The sequence below is a fragment of the Magnolia sinica genome, chromosome 1, assembly GCF_029962835.1.
Source record: "Magnolia sinica isolate HGM2019 chromosome 1, MsV1, whole genome shotgun sequence".
NCBI lineage: Eukaryota > Viridiplantae > Streptophyta > Magnoliopsida > Magnoliales > Magnoliaceae > Magnolia > Magnolia sinica.
The window spans coordinates 131139221-131155768 of record NC_080573.1 but is presented as its reverse complement, the minus strand read 5'-3'; the positions used below and the strand labels follow the sequence as shown (position 1 = coordinate 131155768).

General features: G+C 39.7%; 1 protein-coding gene across 3 annotated transcripts; it reads left to right on the top strand.

Annotated features, from left to right (window-relative positions):
- The first annotated feature begins 2312 nt into the window (after positions 1–2312).
- LOC131217353 (uncharacterized) lies at positions 2313–16100 on the top strand. 3 transcript variants are annotated; one of them, XM_058212269.1, is made up of 8 exons: positions 2316–2711; positions 2791–2876; positions 11037–11115; positions 11203–11262; positions 13704–13825; positions 14025–14096; positions 15354–15482; positions 15943–16100. In XM_058212269.1, the coding sequence occupies exons 1-7, from the start codon at positions 2367–2369 to the stop codon at positions 15454–15456; spliced, it is 867 nt and encodes a 288-aa protein (XP_058068252.1). In that variant the 5' UTR covers positions 2316–2366; the 3' UTR covers positions 15457–15482; positions 15943–16100. The 3 variants fall into 3 exon arrangements, with proteins under 3 accessions (XP_058068259.1, XP_058068252.1, XP_058068265.1); XM_058212282.1 differs by lacking the exon at positions 2791–2876 and having other exon boundaries at positions 2372–2711; XM_058212276.1 differs by lacking the exons at positions 2791–2876; positions 11037–11115 and having other exon boundaries at positions 2313–2711.
- The last annotated feature ends 448 nt before the right edge of the window (positions 16101–16548 follow it).

Below are 16548 nucleotides of genomic sequence, written 5' to 3'. Positions count from 1 at the left end.
TACACAATAGCATATCAATCAAGTATAACTTAAGCTATAAAATCATACGACACCTTAACAACCATAATACAATCTTATTTAAATGCACATATATATGAATGCATATTATCCCGGGGATGCACATCTAACTGGCCTTGAGGGTAGCTACCAACGGAAATACTTATATGTAAATGCATCAACGATGACTATCTGCCATGCAACATAAATGCGGCTAGCCATCAATGAAAATATCAAAATGTACATACATCACGGTGATAATCACCGGCGGAAATACCTGAAGGTGTGTGCTTGCAATGACTAGCACTAACGAAAGTACCAATGGTATGTGCTTGCAATTGCTAGCATACCTATTAATAATAGTGGCTAGCCACCAGGGAAATTACATGAAGGTACATGCATCAACAGTGACTAACACACAAAGGGGTCGTTCGTACGATGGACTAGGAACCATCGAAAATACTCAAAAGATACATGCTACCATAATATCTAGCCACCTCGATAATTCCTGAATGCTATGGATGCGTGATTAATCCAACATTTGTTAGTCAGGTTCGCAAATAGCTCATTTAAACAAAACATGCACAATCAGTACTCAACCTTGACCCGACAAGTAGACCTTACCGTCGCCAATTTACATATAGTCTCGGTAAAAATGGGTTCCTTCTGACAAAACCAACTAGGCACCAAGTCTATTAAAAGACACAACAAAATGAATTACACCCAACTAAAGCCATCTAGGGACCAAGTTCACTAAATGACGCAACAAAATGGACTCCACCCAATATAAGCCAACAAGGGCATAATAATTTACATGGATAGTGAGTATATAACCAATTTCATTTAATGCCCAATAGTTTCATGTACAAACTCAAGTTTGCGATACAACTACATAAATCATGTATGACTTACATTAAGGTATATTACAACTCATGTTCACATGAATCCCATGATGCAATGATTATATTTTCAAGTGATTTAAGCATTACAATAAGTGCATGTGTGAATCAACCTACACATTGAACTAACATGTTATGTGTTCATACACAGGTGTTTGGAATTAAGGATCCCACCTAATCATATAGGAACTTGCACATGTAATGAGGATTGCAAGGGTTAGTGCATGTTTCACAAGTCAAGTAACAAGATTATTAAATATTGAAACGTTGCTAGACTAAAAATGTTAGGGGAGAGTTTATAGGGTAGATTATCACCTTGTGAAAGGAGGATTCCTAGGGCTTGATCGCTTTTAGTCCAGGTGCGATTCAATTGGGGTGACTTATATGACTGAAAATTGGAAAAAAATTGGGGAAAGTCAAATCATTACAATTAAAATTATAGATTTAAAAAGGATAATGGTTCACAAGTGTACAACTTTTTGGTGATTGTCGATCGAACTAGTTGAGATGTTGGTCTGACCGGTAGGAACCAATAGATATGTTGGCCGAATCGACATAGCATATATTTCACAGGTTTTCAAGTTTGCAAAGCCGATCAGACCAACAGTTATGCATGTCGAACCGACGGAGCACTAATCCTCTCATAAATTGAAAATTTCATAGAGATACGGTCCAAGGGTTCTAACCTATATATTGTATTGGCTAATCGCTTGAATCAAACACTCAATTTGAAGCATTTAGCACGGATTTCATCTACCTGATCATCAGGGTTCGGATGGACGGTGGATCCGATGATCCTGTTCCCACACGTGTTGTTGTATGGTTGATCAGTCAACGTATGCGGTTTAATTGAATCGTGGGTTTTCATGTTTATGTTTTGGGCTCGCAATCCATCTGTCATCGAGTTTGCATGTAAGCACATGTGATTATATATTTTAAATCTAAAATTTTTATAATAACACCCGAAAACATCCATGACACAAGTATTGGAGTGTTATACATGCTGGAAGCTCAAGTGAACCACCGGAAGGACTGGTGGTTGAATTCATGCTCATGAAAGCCACCTTGGCCCGCAGCAACGTTTATTTGCATTTCAACGCGTTCATAGGGTTCATGGACATGTATAAAGGGAAAACATAAATATCAGCTTAATCCGAAACCTGTGTAAGTTTTCAACAGTAAGCTTTCAAACCCCACTACTTCCTGTGGTGTGGTGTGGTGTGGTACGCTTGCGCCTTCAATGAGCTTTTTTTATTTTTATTTTTTAAAATCATGCTCTAAAATAATTTGTAAAAATGGATGGACGGCTTGGATAAAGCATGTACATCATGATGGCACACAGACCCTGACAGGACCGTCCGTCTCTAAGTAGGTCGTGGTAGGGTTAGTACCCAATACGCCCTAAAAGGTTCCTCCGAACAAACGGTTCTTTCCACATTTCACACCTCCCGCTAAAGAGGGTAAGGAAAAATGCTTATCCTATACACCCACTCTTTCTCTCAGTGGAAAACGCTCCCAACGGCCATACCTCTCTTCAAATCAAAGTCCTCTCATCCCCTTCAAATCTCTACTCCAAATACCACTCAACAAAATCTCGTCCTTTCTGCCGTCAAAGCAAATCGAAATGATCGGCGTAGTACTGACAGATTGCAAAAAGATATCAAAGAAGAAGAGGAAGAGTCGGCGGAGGGGGATGAATTCTCTTCTTCAAACGGATTCAGAGGAAGAGAAGAAGAAAAAGACTACGATCGAGACCCTGAATTTGCTGAAATCCTCGGCAGCTGCTTTGACAACCCACAAAAGGCGCAGTCTCGAGTAAGCTCCATTGTCTTCTATTTTCTATCAGTTATTTGTCTTTTTAGATGATTTTTTTGAAACAATGAAAAATTTCAAGTTGGAGGAGAGAATAAGGAAGAAAAGGAACAAAATACTGCATACCAAGGCCGGTTCGGCGACACCCATGAAGGTTACATTCAACAAGTAAGCTCATACACACACATGGATGCTAGTTACTTACTTACATATCATATGCATTCATGCATGCGTGCACAACAGTACATATATACATTCACGAGAAGAAACTTGAATTTGGATATCTGGTGCACACATAGGGTGCTTTTGGATGCACAGTTGAATCATCATCATCTAAGCCTTATCACAAATACCTGGTGTCGACTACATGAATCCTGTTCCACATTTCCACTCTGTCAAGGGCCAGACCTTCAGTTAGACCATAGGTAATCGAATATTTTCTTACTATATCCATCCACATCCTTTTGGGCCTTCCCCTTGCCCTTTTAGAGTCCTCAACTTGTACCAGCTCACTCCTAACTAGCGCAGTTCTTGGTCTCTGTTAAGCTCGACCAAACTATCTTCGTCTACTTTCCCTCATCTTCTTACCTATTGGTGCTACTCCTAAGTTCTCTTGAATGCATTCATTTCTAGTTCTATGCTTCCTCGTTTTGCTACTCATCCATCTCAACATCCTTTCAGCTACACTCATCCTATGAACATGTTGTTCTTTAACTTGAATGTACAGTTGAATAAGCTTGTGAATATTAACTAAATTATGGTGACATTCATTTTTGAGTCAAACTTTGGAGGCGATTACAGTTACAATTTGGAGCTTCACCACCCCTTGATATGAGTGCCAAGTAGTATGGAACCACTTCTTACAGTTGCAATATTTGAAAACCTAGACTAGATCTTCTACATAGACCTGTTTTATCAGTGAGTCGGTTCATGATTTTGAATATTGGTTATGATACGGCCGTATCAGCAACCCTCCTTTGCAGGATAGGGGGTGAACCAGTCCGATTTTAAAAAAGGGCCCCTGCCCTGCCCAACACGCACCCCCCAAATTGCCTCCTTTTCCAACCTCTCTCTCTCTCTCTCTCTCTCTCTTTTCCCCCCCATCCATGTTGGAAGATTTGCAACGCAATTTAGACTAGATCTAGGCCTGTGCTGGGGATCTAAACACAAGACCTCAATAGGATCCAGCAAATCAAAGTGAAGTGGACCATTTTGGAAAAAAAATGGAACTTAAATTTTTTTTTTTTTCGCCTTCCTTTGTTTGTTGCATTTCAATGTGGAAGAAGGTTTAACTACCACTTTATTATTATTATTATTATTATTATTATTATTTTTAAATTTTTTGTTCTTGTTGTTGTTGTTGTTGTTGCATTTCAATGAGGAAGAAGGGTTACCATCACTTTTTTTTTTTCCCTCTTCTTTTGTTGCATTTCAATGTAATTGGCCTTAATCTACAAAATTCTGCCTGAAGATTATGGTGTTTACAATTTTCATATTTTGGGCCAGAAAAAAGTTTGACATAGGCCTGCATTATAATAAAGTGGTTAAGATCTATATTTCTGGGGCAGGAGGCCTCTGGTTCAGTTTTATTGGGAGTTCTAGGTTGATTCACACATGGAGAGTTTAAAGAGGCAATTTGCAATGTATTGGCCATGTAGGACCCGTATTTGGTGTTGGGCCTAGGCATCTTATGAGAGTACTACTAACATGCGCTGGTGCAAAAATTAGGAGTCTGCTTATAAGGTGGTGTATCAACATATTACAAATAAAATGGATGGTTGGGGGAAAGATTGCCAACGATCTATGTATAGTATACATACGTGGCCTACCCAATGATTGACTGTCATTTTGGGGCAGGACATGTCCATAGTGCCCCTACCTAATGAGTGAGTCAATAATTTCTCGTCTTTTCAGTGGAGTTACACATGGGCATGTCTAAGTGGATCCTACGAGGTGGGGACCTGAGTTTAGCCCCAGCCCAACTAGAATAGTGCCTGTGCTCGATTGGTCCTACCATCCAAATAGTCAACCCACCAAATGTTAAGTTGGTTTTAGACTACTTGTTGAGAATTTTGGCATATGCTAGACTAGTCTAGGTCCAACCCAGTTAATCATTTAGCCTAAATCTTAAACTAGAGTGCAACCAACTAGCCTTAAGGCTCAGCTTGAAAGCCTACAGTGGCAGGCTGGATTCAGGCCTTGCCACCCTACTTTTGGGTAGGTAGCCTAGGCTTAAACTCAAGAGTCAAGACCATAGTTGATGCAACCACATGTGGATTAATTTGATCTCACATGTGGGTCCCACATCAGCACACCTGTGGGATCCCATTGTCTTTTCACATAGTAGCTTAGAATTAGCCCCGTTTTAAGCCTTGTAAACCAAAATACCCCTCCCTAAGTAAACTAAGCAAAGGTATTTTAGTCTTTTCATCAGTATTAGGCTTTTCTTTCTTTCTTAGCAATTAAATAAGACTTGTTAGTTGTGTAGTTTCATTATGATGTTTTGAGAATACAAGTTTTTTCTTCTTCTTCTTCTTCTTCTTCGAGAAAATATTCGTCTTCTTGCGTGTGTTGCATTGAAGGGCACATGTTGCCATGGATATTAGTTTGTTGTTAAATCTTTTACCATCTAATCACCTCATGGTGTTCCTGATTGCATTATTTTGATTTCAGTGCAAGTTCCATCCTAGGGAACTTTGAGGTATTTTTATATTTCTTATCTCATCTATCCTTAGGAAATTGAAAAATAAGGTCTTTCCTTATCCATCTTATTCCCATCCCAAACACATTCCCATTGAAACCCATCAAAACCCATTCCCTTACTAAACCACCAAAACCCTAACAGTAACAATTAAAAAAAAAAAAAAACCTTACCATTCCTATTTCCCCGAAATCCTACAAAACCTTTACTATACCTATCCATAATCTCAAAAAATAAAAATAAATCCTTGTCTTCTTTTCTCATAGATCCTACCCCAATTTCCAAATCTAGATCTGCAATCTATTACCTACTTAAATACCAATTGCTTATGAATACAGGAAGCAGGGCTTTATACCATCCTAAGAATGTAGGAGAAGGTCAGGCTGATGCATTTCAAAAAATTCTACAACAGCCAGGACAAACAAATGCCCAAATGGCATCAATTGAAGATGAAAAATGCAAGACGGGCACTTGAGTGATAGATCTGGTGGGTAGTGGCAAGAGAGATGTTATAGATCCTCGGGCTAATTCATTAAGAGTTGGGAAACCATCTCCTAGGTAAGGATCTTGGGCACCTCAACTAATTGTCATGATTTTTCGAGGCGTCCAACCTCCTCATCTTGAAAGTGGATATTAAAGAGTTCAGTGGTAGCATAGACCATGAATGCTTTCCACCATTATATAGAATAGCTGGAAATTGCTTTAAACGGTTTCAGATGGTTGAAGAAATTAAGATACAAATTGTTGTGATGAAACTAAAGGGTCCAACCCTGAAATGGTGGAACTTGGTAGTGAGAGATCTTCGACATTGTGGCCTTCCACCTATTTCAAGTTGGGGAGAAATGAAGGCCAAGATGAAGAAAATATTTCTTCCTTCAGGTCACGAATCCAAGATGTTTGTGCAACTTCTAGATTTGCAACAAGATAACCAAACTGTTGAGGACTATACCCAAAAATATTGTGATTTGGCATGTGTGATTTGGTGTAACCGGAAGTGCAATGGGTAACTCGTTATTGCAGAGGGCTTTGGAAGAATGTTTGGAATGAGGTGGTAGAGGTTCAACTGGAGGGCGTGGATAAGCATATCAAATTGCATTGCAGCACATGACAAACGCAAATAGATGACAAAAAGGTGCAAAAATTATCAATATGGAGGGCATTCATAGTCTTGAATTGCTTGTGACCATCTACTATCCTCCATGATCACCTTAGGTGACAACCAAAGGACCCCACAAGATAATGGTCCTAAGGTGGGAAAGGAAATGGTAGAGACATCAAAGTGCAGCCATAATAATGTCACCTACTACGAGTGTGGAGGCAAGAGCCACATTGCCACTGTGTGGCCAACAAAGAATCTCAATCTTTGTGAGGGGACTATTGATGAGGAAGAACCAAAAGAGGAAACATGTGCAAGTGATATTTAGTCATCGCATGATGGCCTAAAGGAAAGTCCTATATCCAAGGTATTCTGTAGTGGTAATGGTGGCCATAACGGCCACCACCGTTGCCTTTACGATACGGGTCGTAACGGCTGTTACGGTCCATAACAACTATTATGGTCTCTTTTTAACATTGAAAAAAAAAAAGAAAAACCTATATCTGCCCCATAACAAACTATTACGGGGCTGTATGGCCTTTATAAGGAGCGTAACGGGCTGTTAATGGTAGTACAAGTCATTTTTTCCATAATGGTTGTTATGGCCATTATGACCTTGTAACATGTAATGATTGTCACCATTACCTTTATGTAATTGCCTTTACGACCCTGTAACGGCCTTTACGACACACCATGCCTATATCTTGTTTCGTTAAGCGTATTCCAGTAGTGCCTAAGGAAGAGTAGAATGAAGATCAGCTGTGTATCAATGCCTTATGCTTATGCAGTATATGTGAGGAAGAACCCATCAAGGTCTTCATTAACAATGGTAGCAGCTTGAACCTTATTTCACAGAGAATGGTTGATCAATTACAATTGTGAGCAGAAAAGTCTCCATAATGGAACAAGTGGTGAGATCATGCTAGCGACCCATCATTGCTTAGGGCCTATTTGATAGTCAGTGAATACAAATAATCGGTGGTAAAAGCACAATCATAGCTTTTGGTTGGTGTCTGGAAGAGGCATAATTTTCACCTTGAAAACGGGGCAAATTTCAACCTCCTTCCAAGCTAAAAAATGTGGGCCCCACCATGATGTGTATGTTATATCCATGCCACTCATTCTTTTTTTTTTTTCAAATCATTTTAGTGCATGAGACAAAAATGAGGCAAATCCAAAGCTCAAGTGGACCACACCACAGAAAACAATGGGTTCAACAGTGGACGTCATTATTCCTAATGTGGGCCACATGAACTTTGGATCTGCCCCATTTTTGGGCTCATGCCCTAAAATGATCAGAAAAAATGAATGGATAACGTGGATGAAACGTATACATCATGGTAGGGCCCACAAAGTTTTGCCACGTAGCATGGTGCCCAACGTCACATAATCCGAGACTTGTTTCAAATACCTTAAATTTTCAGAAAATGCAAAAGTAAATAATTATTACTTATTTACATTTGACCACTTGTAATTATGACCAATCAAACAGGCCCTTAGTGACTTACTCTTTAGGGCAATATTACACTATGTATGGTTTGATGTTGTCCTAATAAGAGTTTGTCACCTCCAACTTTGTCGACTGTGGATGCATGATCATCGTGTGAAATATTGTGGGTTCATGAGTACAGACTGTTTTTACGTGTAGAGAAAAATAGCACTCTCAAGTCAATGAAGAATGATGTTCTATGAGAGCATGGCGGGGTGAGCATGGTTTCGGTAGCAACGAATGGCGTTTTGGGCAATGACAAGGTGACACTAGCTAATTTGGCAAAAGATGGGATGAAAAAGAAGACAATTTCTGTATGCTTGACCCAAGACATGCGAGTAGAAAGAATTATCCAAAAAAAAAAGAAAGAAAAAGAAAAAGAAAAAGAAAAAGAAATGTGAGTAGAAAGGATAGACAGTGAAGAATACAGGGAACTGTTGAGAAGTGGTTCCAACACAAGCACAAAAACAAGATTTGAAAGCATGGTGAATGTTTTGAGTTACCCTGCCGATGAAAAAGGAACCATGGATGATATTCTCAGCCAAGGAAGGAGAATCATTATGAAGAGGCCTTACATAAGGGGTTCCTTCCTATTGCAACTCGTAGACGAGTTCTTTTGATGAAGGGGGGAATTGATGGAACCACGTGTAGATTGATTTGGTCTTACATGTGGGTCCCACATGAGCACATGTGTAAGTTCCTATTGTCTCACACATAATAGCTTGGAATTAGTGTTTATTTTCCTTTTTTTCCCCTTTCAGCCTTATAGTGACCAACATACCCCTGCTGAAGTAAAATAAGCAAGGGTATTGTAGTCTTTTCATCAGTATGGGGTTTTCTTTCCTTTTTAGCAATTAAATAGGACTTATTTTATTTTTTGAGAATTCGGTAGCAATTAAATAAGACTTGTTAGCCATGTAGTTTCATTATGCTGTTTTGAGAATACAATATATATATATATATATATATATATATATATATCCTTTTCCCTCTTTGAGAAAATATTCATCCTCTTGCATGTGTTGTATTGAAGGACACGTGTTGCCATTGATATTAGCTTGTTGCTAATCATTTACCATCTAATTGCCTCTCAGTGCTTCCAGTTGCATTAATAATATTGAAGTTGACTTTATTTTTACCTGTGGCTGGAACCAATATGGGCTCAAGCCAATGTGTTCGATCAAGAACCCAGCCCAAATCCATCCAAATTTCCAAATAATTGCATCTCAGCCTTTCCAGTAGTGGTCCTTTGCTAATGGATTCCTTTGCAAATGGATTTTGAATGGCTGCCAGCGTTGCTTTCATCATTTTGCAAACCGAGATTGGATAGTTAGGATATTCTGATGGATAACAGCTGACAACTGATCCATCATGGATGAACTGGAGGGCAGCTTTCATCACTATGTGGGCGTCTTCCACATGCAATTGAGATGGCTAGCTGATTTGGTAACCTGTGGAACACCTAAACCAGTGTCTTTTATAGTCTTGTATTTCATGTTTTTTTTTTTTTTTGGTCATTCTTATGGGGCCAACAATCAGTACTTGAGTAACCCTTCTTTTCCATAATCATGAAATGGCTACTATGGTACTCTCACCTACCATTGGTGTTAATGTGGGAACCTAGCCATGTAATTATTAGGGGCTAACTGCAATTGCCACAACTCAATGAGTTGTGGCAACTCACTTTCATGCATGCCAATCAGTCTTTCCAAGAAATGGACTCAATTATGGATGCCTCATAACTCAAATCAATTGAACAATGTTAACAATCCAATTTTTTTTTCTTTTTTTTGAAAGGCAAGAAACACACACAACCACCCCACGCACGCATGGGTTCTTGAACCCTTGACCTCCTGAGCCAAGAGAAGAGATCCCACAGTCCAATTTCATCCAGAACTTGGACGAATGATCGTTCTCCTTTGTCCATTCACTCTGTTGGTTCCAATTGGATCCAGTTCCATCTAACCAGTATGACTTTCAGTCTATGATCCTCCACAATGGGCACCATTTCCCAGGGTCAGACTGGATCAGCGTACATGCATACGACATGCATATCATGGACAAGTCACATCCATTGTAAAATGGTATGAAGACAGACTGGAATCTAGCCTCATCCATCATATGCTTGGCACACATGCATCCAATTCATACCGTCAACATCCTGGGCCTCACTGTGAATGGAGCATAGATCGAGTATAACTCCAATCGGACACCCTACTGCAACACCTACGCCACCTTAAACTGGTACCCTGCAAAATTTGTACCCTACCTAATTGTTTTTTGGGCAGTTCCAACATTTCATCAAAAGAATCTCAGGCCACTTATGGTATATGCGGACACAAGCTTGCCATGTTCAAAACTCTGCTGCCACCTTTCTCCACTTCTAAAAAACTGTCTCATCTTCCCCTCCTTCCCTTCAACCAAGAACTGCAAGCCCCACCTCCTCCCTAAAACTGCCAATTTTCTGCAAGAAAATTGTGAAATGCTGTCTCAAGGTCACTGCCTTGTTGGAGAATCGTGTGATCTTATAACCCGTCTTGCATTCTTGATGTTTCTTTAATACCAAATTTTTTTTTTTTTTGGTCGTTTGAAATTCTTTGGATTCTTGAATCTTTTCAGAGTTTTGAATTCTTTAATGGAGTGTGGACCACATTCAATTGAAAAAGGCCCAAGATTGGTGGCTAGGATCTTCCAATCAAGGAGATTTTTGGGGAACGGTTAATCAACTGTCACATCCGTCTGGTATCTGGATCAGTGAACCATGGTCCCCACTTGTATATGTGAAAGCCTCATACTGTGGATATTCTTAGGTGTAGGATCATATAATTTTTCATGTTTCCAATCATGCAATTCTAATAAATGCATCCCATTTTACTTGCTCCATTTCTTAGCCAATTGCCACTCGATCCAAATGTTTCCACCCATTGATTTCCCATTTTGCGAACATTTATTAGCTCATTCATGAAGGAATCAACCATACAAATTTATCCATTAAACCTCTCCATTTTTTAGTAACTTACTTGTTGTGTTGGCTTATGCCAGATTTGATTTCTCAAACTCCTACATATGGTTTGAATTCTACAATGCTCCATTATCAAATGATATTTCCTTAATCTGTGATGTAAGTAGTGACCTTTTGACTTAATTCATCACTCTTATTTCTTTGTACATGAACTTCAACAACCAAGTTGGTGTAACTTATTTGCAGACCATTCGATCATGGCACATTGTTGGACGTCTAGGTGGATTAAATTCCATGAACATGCAGGTGATATTTCTATGTTTCAGTGCATTTCACTGTATACGCTTTAGTAAGAGTAACTTTGGAAATCATGTCTACTTGTGAAAACAATGGAGGTAGAGGGCTGATAAAATTGTTACACTCGTGTTATTGTAACAATGACATTTGTATATTTCATTTAGATGTCTGACATAGAAAATCCCATTAACATGAAATGCAAATGCAGAAGGTGACCATAACTTAGAAATCCAGCATTGTGATGATAGTCTTGAATTTTAATAATGCCACTAACTGGTTGTGTAGAATTAGAACATTTAGGTACTTTGGGGATAATTCAAAAGGCTTCTCATTAAAAGATCAAAGATGGGTGGGATTGGGGTTGGGATTTTTGTGTTGGGCATCTTTTCCATTCCCTTCTTTATGGGTGGGATTGGGGTTTTGAGGGTGGTGGTCTTTCCATTTCCCTTGTTTACGTTTCACTGGCAAAGATGCGACTGTTAAGGATTTTATGGAAGTCTTAGAAATATACACCATCTGTTTATTAGCATTCGTTTCATGTGTCGGAAAGACGAAGAAACCATGGACACATGTTTCTCCATTGTAACGTGGCGAGAGCCATTTTGATTTTTTTTCTTTTCCTCTGTTTTTCAGATTGGACATTTTGGGTTGTTTGGATTCTTAACAGGTAAGGAGTTGATTAGAGGCCTAGAGGGTGGTCCTCCGTGGGGGTGGCAAGGCCCTAAACTGGCTCTGGTCCTGGCCCTACAAGGCCGGGCTAGGCTAGGGCTGGCCCTGTAAAGAAGAAGATTAAAAATGATCAATATATTGAAATGGTCCAATCAAAGATTTTTTTTTTTTTTTTGGGACTAACTTCATCTTATCACGATTCCCATCATATAAATAGTTTGGATTGTTGAAACATTACCCGGATCAAACGAGTATCACATGTATGGTGAATGGGTGAGCATGGTAAACTGTCCATATTATTTTATAATGGTGGCCCACTTGACAATTCGACTGGGCCACTCATGATGGGCCTGGGCTGGCTTGAACACCGGGCCTAGATTTCAAGCCTGGGCCTAGCCCCCAGGTCAAGTTTAGGGGCCCAAGCCCCAGCATTACAGGACCAGGCCACCTGGCTCATTGCCACCCCTAGTCCTCTGGCTCATTTCAGTCAAGGTGCACGTTCTCTGGAAAATGGTTCCTTTTTTGCCATCATGTGGGGGCCTTTGGCAGGAAAGGAACAAAAAGGACTTCCAAAATAAAGTAGCACTGGTGGGATCTATCTGAAGGATAATCACTTCCATGATTATCTGATGTGCATTTAGTTAGGGGATCTCACATTCAGACCTTCGGGAAACCCAGTCTCGTTGGGGTCAATGGTGTGAGAAATGGAAAGGGGAGGCTGTGATGGCTTTTTCTGTGCTTTGTGGCAAGGTGGGGTCAAATGTAGTTGAGATTCTTTCTCTTAGAGCAGGGTTGTGCATCTTCTCATCTTCCCTCTCTAGAAACTTACTCACTGAAGGAGACCCAAGGAATGCGATTCAGTGGGCCACACTTGATAAGCTGCCGGCTTGGGGGCTTGCTTTTTGTATTTTAGAGATTAAATCTTTATGGTTAAATTGGCAGCTTTATGTTCTGAAGAATGCCAATGAAGTGGCTTATATACTCACTAAAGAGGGAGTGGTGAGTGGGTCACTCACTATTGGCCCCTTGTTTCTGTCAGGGTGCATCTTTTTTAGCTATTTGAATAAACTTTTAGTTGCGTTTCTTAAAGAAAAAAAGAAGAAAAGGAAATAAAAGAAAGAACAACTGCATTTTTTGGACTCAAGATGATCGTATATGATTGATGGCATTCAGGCATTGTGGTTTCACAGCACAATAATGGCACCAGTTGCCATGTGACAAATCCTATAAGGAAATAAAAATAGAGGAGCACCCCTGCTAACATAGTAATTGTATTTCTCAAAGCAACACTGAACAAAGATGAAATAATCATGCTTAGGAGTTCTGAGAATTCTGTTTCCATATGAACCCTGTCCACATTTCCACACTTCTCTAAAGTAAAGCAGCAGTCTGTTAGTAAGTATGAAAGCTCTGTTTACTTTCTACTGGATTCTGGTTTTGGGCCTTCACTGTCAGAATAGACATCCCCAAATTAGAATCAGCATCTTACTTTGACTGAATAGCTTCCGTGGTAGAGTTCAACTGACATTTAGGATCTACGATAATTGGAGGCAATGCTTATAGTTGGTAAGTAATGCAGTTGGACAAAAGGGCTTCCTTGAGCTATGTTCTAGCTTTCCATTTCTTATTTATTTATTTATTTATTTTGGTGAAATCTCAAGTTACGCTGTGGATTAAATATATGCCCCCACTGATAGGATGTTGGCATGGCACTCATGGTTATTTTTGCTCTTTATGTTAGTGATATGATTGCCGATTTTATTGTCTGGATATACCTGCAGCTGTCACAAGCACCTTTGGATAAACGGCCAAGTTATGATGCTATTCAGGGTGCAAATGTGACTCCAACAACATTTTATAACATTGGCGACCTTGACATTCAAGACAATTTGGCACGCCTATGGTATTACCCTTAACCTTTGGACAAATTACAAATCAGCCTTATTTCTCTTTTCTCTCTCTTTTTTTTTCCAGTAGTCTAGGTACTCTATTTTCTCACCGATATGAGTATCACTAGTACAAAATGGGCATCGGCATGTGCATGAGCATCGTAGGACTGCTCCCAGGATTTCTTGCTGATATTTCATATCAAATTTTAACAGGGTGGATATTGGGACAAGCGAACAGTTGCTTTTGGATGTATTGATAAATGCCTTGACACAAATAAGCTCAGAGTAAGTATTACCTTCTCTCTCTCTCTCTCTCTCTCTCTCTCTCTCTCTCTCTCTCTCTCTCTCTCTATATATATATATATATATATATATAATGCAGTATCGTAAGTCGTCATTCACTAACATTCATATGACTCATCTAATGATGAGTAAAATACTTCGGCTTTGTCTGTATATCTTGACACAATATGACCAGTCTGGCTTGCTCTCATTTCCTGCACATATGTTGAAAGAAGCTATGATGCGGTGTTTTGCAGAAAAAAAAAAATACTTCCATCTGAAATTGGTGTAATCAACCTGCAGTCTTTGGTTTCATTAGTGAAATTCAAGCTGGAAACATCTATCAGTTGAGAACTTGAGAAGTGTTAATCAAAATCTATGACAGCCATATAAAAACCTGCATGTCTCATTGAAATTGAGGAGAATTTTAAATTTAATTTTTCTTTTCTTGGTTCTTATATGTTTTATATGGTAGATACACTAGCTATTTATCACAGAGGCTAATAGGTCTTCCCATAGTGAGATGGGAGAATGGACCTCACCACGTGTGCTAATCTAGAAATCAGATAGGAGACCTGGTCTATTCATCAGGTGGTGACCACTGCATACATGCCCTGGTCTTGAAAGAAGGCCAGTCTGCTCATCAGGTGGGAAACTTGTGTCGACAGATGGATAGTGAAAAAAGGACCAATTGTCCATAATAGACCAATGGGCCATATTCAGCATATGCATATGGTAGGGTGGCCTGGTTTTTTGGTCAGGGGATGTTCATGGTAAGCCCCTCTGATGAATGGCTCACATTGCTCACACATGTTCTAAATTGGTGCTTGGGCAGCAAGGCTTTTTCTTGGTCTCACTTGTGCTCCTGCCATTCACACTTGCCATTTAAGACATCATGTCTACTTGTGCTTTGACTAAGCGGTACAAAATCATGGTGTCTCAGGGAATTAGAGACTGGAGCAATTCTCTGTCTCTGTCTTTGTATAGCTTCTTGATGATATAGTTTTAGGTATCTGCCCCCTTTTTTGGGCAATATGGGCTTGAGCACACAATAGTGTTGTGGCATTTGGACCGTAAATGTAGGACATGAAGCTGCATGCTGATGTTTGACTGACCTATATAAACCTTAAATGACAAATTTTATTTATTTTTTATTATTATTATTATTTTTTTCAGTTTTTGAACAGTGATAAACCTTAAAATGGTTCCGTTGTTTCATCTTTTAGACAAACTGATGGCCATTTGGTGTTCTGTTGATAGTTTCATCGGGATTAAACAGTTGGTGTTTGGCGGATCGGAATTTGAGAACTGGAAGGAGAGCTTGACGTCAGAGGATGCTGTTTACAGTGTTCACAAAATATAAATACCTGGCATCGGAGGACTTTTGATGTAAGAACCATTCTTGCTATTTCATTCCCCCCTTTTTCGGCAAAAGTCTTGTACTTTGCACATCCAATACACATATATGTTCCTGCATGGTGCATGGTGCATGGTTGCTTGCACATTATATGTTCCTAAAGGTATGCACCTGGGGAGCATGCGTACGTAATGCGCATGATTAAGCATCCCAGCATACTTGTATGCATGCAATGAATGAATACGTCATTGTCATCATCTAAGCCTTCTCTCAACTGATTAGTGATGAATGAATACATGCATGTGAAATACATGCTCCAACTCTTAGATTGCCCAACAATGTTGGCTGCATCATTGCATGATTTTGACCATCAAGTGGGACCTACCATACATAATGGCCCATTTGGTGAAGAAAGTATATGTTTCACGCTTGTGTGTGAAATTTTGGTAATAAATATTGACAATTTATTATCTGATTTGTTTTCATTGCAAGATTTGTGGAAAGGACGGAACCATAAAAATGGTTCGAGGTCAGGGGAGACTGTACACCGTGGAAGACAGCCAAAGCGGGAGTTTTGTTTTGTTACAGTGATGGAGTTTCATTGCACAGGTTTGGACCCATGCACTTTTCCTTTGGAAAAGGATGGAGGGAACTGTTTCTGTTTTCCATGGCCCACAGAGTTTTTGATCAGGTTGAAAGTTGGTCCCTGGGGATTTCATGGGGTGCCGCATCACATGGGCCATTCAGATTTTGTGCCTAAGACACAGGTGCGTGTGTGAGCATCTGTGTGTATATATTCTTTTTAATTTATTTTGGTGCGGAGCTGTTAAGCATCCTGTCTGAGCAGTCCAAATTGTGGGCCAGTGGGATGGACTATTGCCTGAAAATCCAACTGGTTGGACCACCTTAAGCCATACAGTCCTAATAAACCCACACTCATGAAGTGGGACCCAAGGGTTTGGTGATCCAGACCGTTGATCCTTTTGAGGCAATGAGCTAAAAGTCTTCTAGATTGGAAGATCCCAGATATCCAATGGATCCTATCTCAATTGGCTCGTGCGCCCAATGTTACCGATCAGACCTCCTAACCGTTCAACC